The sequence below is a fragment of the Manacus vitellinus genome, unplaced genomic scaffold (assembly GCF_001715985.3).
Source record: "Manacus vitellinus isolate BGI_N305 unplaced genomic scaffold, ASM171598v3 scaffold_11_pilon, whole genome shotgun sequence".
Lineage (NCBI taxonomy): Eukaryota > Metazoa > Chordata > Aves > Passeriformes > Pipridae > Manacus > Manacus vitellinus.
In genome coordinates this window covers 7,033,451-7,039,402 of record NW_021938895.1, presented here as the reverse complement: position 1 = coordinate 7,039,402, position 5,952 = coordinate 7,033,451, and the positions used below count along the sequence as shown (strand labels likewise).

The window sequence follows — 5,952 nt, the reverse complement described above, 5'->3', positions numbered from 1 at the left end:
CCTCCAGACTCTGAGAGCAGCACCAGTTCACCCATTACTCATCTGATTTGTTTTATAACACTTCTGACACCTAATCTTATCAGCTAATACCCAAGATTTAGTTACCCAAGACGATTTTTTTTTCCTCACTAGGAGCAAAATTATTTGACTCTCTGCAGATCTGTTTACTTTTGTCAGCCTAAAAAAAAAAAAAAAAGGAAAAGAAAAGAAAATTAGGAGGGGTAAAGCTAATGCATAAAGAAAAGATCCAGACTTTCCAAGACTGGCAGAAACAAGTACTGAAACTTAACTAAAAAAAAAAAAAATGAAAAAGAAATAGGTTCTTAATATTGAAGGAGAGGGTTTGCCACAGAAGAGACCAGAAACCAAATGAACACATATGTAGTCCATGAAGATTTGCCTGTAAAATAACAATTTATTTTAATACTTAAAAACCACACACAATCCAGTGATAAATGTCAATTACCAATAATCAGCATAAAGTGCCAAACAGCCATACAACTTTTTTTTTCTTTAATAAACAAAACTTATTGGAATGTCTCTTAATTTGAATACACTGTTCAGAAAGCCAGCATTTAAAAAAATATGCTCTCAAGTTGAGATTTGTTCTCTCACACCAGGACACACGAAGACTTTAAAGTACCACTAAAACCACGTTGTGCATACCGTCAGTCTGATGTACTGCCATCTTTCCTTCTTTCTTCTGTTTTTTTTTTTTTAAATAAGTCCACAAGTTACAAACTTCCTCACAGCGCACTAGACCACAAAGTAATTGAAAAGGTCTCCATATCCCATCAACATTGATCTGTCACGAACACCAGGGACCTGTGGGTCTGCATTTTCTACTGCACGATAGGATTCCCCACTTGAGAGAATTAGGTCATTTCCAAACATTAATCTTCCTTCTTTTCTGAAAACAAACCAGCAAAAGAGATTTGCAAGTTGCCCTTCTCCTTGTCCTAATGGTGCTGTGACGAGAAACCACCATTTCAGTTCTTAATTTTCTTCTGGAATTCTCTGTATTTCCTGAAGTGTAAAAATAAGAAGCTTTATACAGTCAAAAAAAAAGTATAAAATAAGAGGTTGGATTTTTTTAAGTAATACTTTTGGAAGCTATGATTTTGGGGTTTTTTTGGGGGAGGGGGATTAGGAAGAGGTGTCTTGTGGGGTTTCGTTTGGCTTGAGAGAGATTCCTGTCCAACACATGAGCACCACCTTTTGGCATAAAGTTTATCAAAGCCACATAAGTCAGCTAGCACTCTCTGTATCATTCATGTATATTTTAAATTCAAAATAATCTTTTTACCCACGACTTAGGAAGTTAATTGCTTGGATGGGGGATTGCAGGGGTGCGGATTTTGCCCTTTTTAAAGTACAAACAACAACAAAGCACAAAGTCCAGTGCTTCCATCCTGAAAGTTTTGTTTCTGCTCTGGTTTTGGTGTAAAGTCTGAAGGGGAAGAAAAGTTCATAGAAGTTGGATATTCAACACTTAAGTTTGGCAGGTTTCAGTTCCTTTACTTGCGTGTGCAGTGTCTTGTGGACCGCTAGTGTTCTGGACTGGCAAAATCCTTTCCCACATTCTTGACACTTAAAAGGCTTTTCTTTAGAATGGATATATCTAGAGAGAGAAAAACAATTGAGACATCAGAAATAGCCGGCCACACTCAGCAATGAGTTACCCAAGGAAGAACATGCTGGAGATGTTTTACACCTACTGCTGAGACAGAGAGTGTTGGCGTGCCACGCTTGGGTAATTGTCTGTCTGTGTGTATGCAAGAGGAGAGGAGGGTGTCAGAGGCTTATAGGGCACCTTTCTTAGGGATAAAAAGTTTCTCTCTTACTTTGGGATCCTCAGGCTGTATGTCTTCCTGACACTTCTGGATGAACCCAAAGGCAGAGGACACAAGATGCAAATGGAGCATGAAAACCTCTGTGGAAGCTAAGAAGGAGGTTGTGAGAGTTGGTTTTGTGGAGTGAGTGAGGTATGTCTTCCAAAGTGAGTTACCTAAGCTCCTCCACCAGCAGTGGGCAGAGGAAAACTTAGAGGGAACACTGTAGTATGTAGATGGGTAACTGGGAGAGTACAAACACACAAGGAAAAAAGGAAAGGAGAAATAAAATAGTTACCTGTGATCCCTCAGGTGATCCTGTCTTCGGAAGGCCTTGTGACAAATGTCACATGTGTAGGGTCGTTCATCTGTGTGGGTTCTTTCATGGATCAAAAGGTTGTAGGACTTGGTGAAGTGTCTGCCACAGAATTTACACACAAACTCCTTCTTGGTTTTGGACGGTAACCTTCCCCGCGTGGGTTTCTTCTCTGGAGAGAGTTTAGTCACCTCAAGCAAAGACCCCAGCCCTGCAGGTGAGCCCTGACTGTCTGCCTGTCCCAGTTTAGAGTGGTCCTCTTGTGTGGCAGCCACTGCTAAGTTGGCAAAGTCAAAGCGGGGTTTGGCTTTGAGGGTCACATTGGTAGCCTCTTGCTTGGGCTGGATGACATGTGGAAAGAGTGGGAAGGTTGGCAGCTGGAATCGTGCATCCACCAGGCTTGAGACACTGGGCACTTTGGAGAAGGAGGAGCGGGGCAGGTGCATGGCTGGGTACCCCAGAGTCCACTGGTGCAGGTGCACAGCGTGCAGGGCACTGAAGCCGTAGAGGTTGGAGAGGTGGTCGGAGGGCACAGCGGGCAGCCCATTGAATGCTTGCAGGAAGGAGTAGTTGGTAAGCTGGAGGGAAGGATGGATAGGCACGGGGGCTGGAAGGGTTTTACTTCCCATGGTGACCGCTCAGGAGGAGGATCTTGGGAACAGGGGAGGAAAATATCTGCAAAATAAAGAAGGAAGGGGGAAGAGGGAAAGGTAGATTTATATGAAGATAAATGCAGAGGAAATTTCTGACTTACTCTTCATTAACATCCTTTTCCAAAGTCACAGGAGGGGGCTGCCTGGGACTTACAGAGGCCTGACCAGCTCTTGGCTACAAGCGTATCCCCAAGTTCTCTCTCTCCCAATCTCTCTCTCATGCACAAAAGTTGTACTCCGTCCACAATCATTCACCCCTCAACAGCATCCCTTGCTATGCAGACTCCAATGATCCTCTGCATGGGACCACCAAGAGATGCCATTTTGGCCCACAAAGCCTGGGCTTCACCCATGTGATTTAAAATCTCTTCCTGGGTCACCTCAGCCTTTAGAAAATAGTGGGATACTGCCCACTATGTCTCTCCACAAAAACTGCCTTTAACCCTGACTCTTGAGGTGATGTTGGGAGGGGGTGCAGAGTTTGCTGCCCCTGGGTTGTTTGGCTCCTTGCAGTCTGGCCTCAGCCAAGCCTCTGAGGCAATGGAGGCAATTGGGTGCTTGGAACTGCATATCTTTCTTCATTCAAAAAAAGAAAATAATTTTAGGGAAAAAAACATTATGGGGAAAATACCAGCCAACAACATTCCCTCTTGTGTACTGCAAAAAGAAATGGGAAAATGCTGAGTTTGGGTGATGGATCTGAAGTGCCATTTGCTCTCCCCAGGGGAAGTGCTTGGCTTCAAGCCCACATCCTAATCTAGGCAATCGCTTAATTAGAAGCCTTCAAAAGGCAAAAAGGTAAGGGCTCCAGAGACCCTTCCCATGGGACATCCAGCCCAGCAGCTGCAGGGCCACAACCCTTTCACTGGGCTGGGTGCCACCCCTTTGCTCTGTGTTTCAGGGTCCTGCCAAGACCCCAACCTCTCCTCTGGGCCAGATCTCTACCCATCCCACCCCATAAGGCAGAGGGGAAAATGCTACAAGGCAGCAGCAGCGAGTCATATCTGGCCCTGCCTGAAAATTCAGCCCCTGCTGCTGTCAACTGTTTGGTAGTAGATGCCTCCTGAGGGTTATTGGTGGGGATGTAGCTTCCTCTCTTTGAGGCTGAGAGAGAGCACCCATGGCTTTTGGAGACATCCCTTCTCTGCAGCCCAGGGAGCCTCCTCCTCACTCCACAGCCCTCAGGTTATACTCACTTTGTGCCCTGAGGAACTCTGGAATTTGCCTTCAATGGGGCTGTTTTCTGGCAGAATCCCCATGAAGTCCCCACAGGATGTTCACAAGATCCTCACAGGTTTGCTGCAGGATTTCTGCAGGATCCACATAGGGTCTTCCTAAGAACCCTATAGGCTTCCTGCTGAGTCACCGTAGGTTCCCCGCAAGATCCTGTCGGGGTCCGCACAGTACTCAGACTACAGTTCATGCCCATGTGAAGAGTAATACCCCTTTGGAGAAATGGAGCCAGCAAAGTACTGCAGAGCAGCAATTGTCCCTCTGGGCTAGAAGTGGGGGGGGTGGGGAGTGGAAAGTGGTGGTGGAAGAGGTCTAAAGAGCAGGGAAACAAATCTGATTTATATGTAGGCTATTGCCTGGACAGAGGAGCTGGGGTTGGGAGGGTGTGAGACGAGAAGCTTACTCTGAACAGCTCTGTACTCTGGGTCCACCTTTCACACTGCTTTACATAAATCAGCAGCAGGAAAAGAGGTTCAAACCTTAGAGGAATTCCATTGCAATGACCCAGAATAAGAGATTTTGTCATTTTTCCTTTTTCAATTGGATGCATTTTGGATAGTGACTGATTGAAAAATACATACATTATATTCTCAATTCTCCTTTTTCTCTTTCTTTTTCCTTTTTTTTTTTTTAATAAACGATTTAAGTCTGATGAACCAACCAGACTGTTTTGTTTTTCTACAGGAGATATACTTCTACTTAGTTAGTGCTGCCTATGTGCTAAGTGTGTCCACATCACAGCACAAATGCCTCAGTCAATGACCCCAAGAACAAAGTGCACAGAAAACTCTCTTGTCTGGGTACCTGAAAATGTCTGTTTCTGTCCATCACAGCGGCTCCGTGTCTATTTTCCTATCTAGGTAGCTCTAGATCTCAAGCATGAAATAGGCTATTGCGAATGAAGTAAAGTTCTGGGTTTATAATTCTTTCTTTCTTCATATCCTGAGAAATTATTTAATATAGGATGTATAAGCATATAAGCAAAAAATCTGCTATGTCAATGTGGGCAAATTCTTGATCAATAACATTTTAAAAATTCTCTTTCAATCAATTCCCCAAACGAAGAGTGGGGCACAAATCAAGGAGAAATACAATTGGTCATAATAACATCCATTGCACTCACGGAATTTTTTTGTTTGCTACCTTTTTTTTGTTGTTTTTTTTTGCTAGAGAAGTTCTGTTAAATCAAGAGGGAAAAAAAAAGATGAAAAATAAAAAGAAAGAGAACAAGGCAAAAAAATAAAAAAGAGAGAAGAAAAGAAAAAGGAAAGGATGAGGTGGGAGCAGAATTTTCACGTTACTACAAGTTTCTTGGCACTTTTCCAGAAATGTAAACTACACTTCTGCGCTGTACGACCGGGATAGTCAAAAATACAGATGAAGAGCAGGGTATTTTATAAAGAAGCCCCCTCACTCCGGGACATCAAAGCAAACGTGTTTCACAGCACAGTAACTCTCTGGTCTCCCGCTTGCCCGCAGAGAGATCGATGTTTCTTTGATTTCGGTGTCACCTCCACCTTTAATTCTGCTTCATGTAAACAGATCGTTATCAGGTCTTTTTTTTTTTTTTAAAAAAAAAAAAAGCAGAAAAAGACCCCGAGAGCTCTCTATTTGAATTCTCCTATAGCAAAAAACCGTGCGGGTTTTTCTTGTTTAACACAAAGTAGTTCTGTGAGTAATTAAGAACAAATCACTTGTGTTCTGACTGAAACAAAACCCACTCATGCCAAGATAAATTTACTCTGCAAAATAGGATCATAAACTTGAAAGACTACATCTGTCTCCAGCTTTCTTACCCTTTGTCCTGTTTGAAGATACGGTAATGCTATTGTCCAGTTGCCATTGTTTTAAGACCGTTGTAATCTTAGCCTTCTAGATTAAATTCTACCTACTCTATATGCCTAAAAAAAAAAAAAAA

General features: G+C 43.0%; 1 protein-coding gene across 1 annotated transcript in view; it reads right to left on the bottom strand.

The window, feature by feature from the left end:
- Positions 1-395: 395 nt before the first annotated feature.
- The window catches only part of OSR1 (odd-skipped related transcription factor 1), a 7,888-nt gene continuing 2,331 nt past the window's right edge, over positions 396-5,952 (bottom strand). The window contains exons 2-3 of the mRNA XM_008931274.2: positions 2,131-2,823; positions 396-1,621 (exon numbers count right to left, since the gene is read on the bottom strand). Coding sequence (XP_008929522.1) covers positions 1,486-1,621; positions 2,131-2,777 — 783 coding nt within the window. The 5' untranslated portion in view covers positions 2,778-2,823 and the 3' untranslated portion in view covers positions 396-1,485. The remainder of the gene's footprint in view (positions 1,622-2,130; positions 2,824-5,952) is intronic.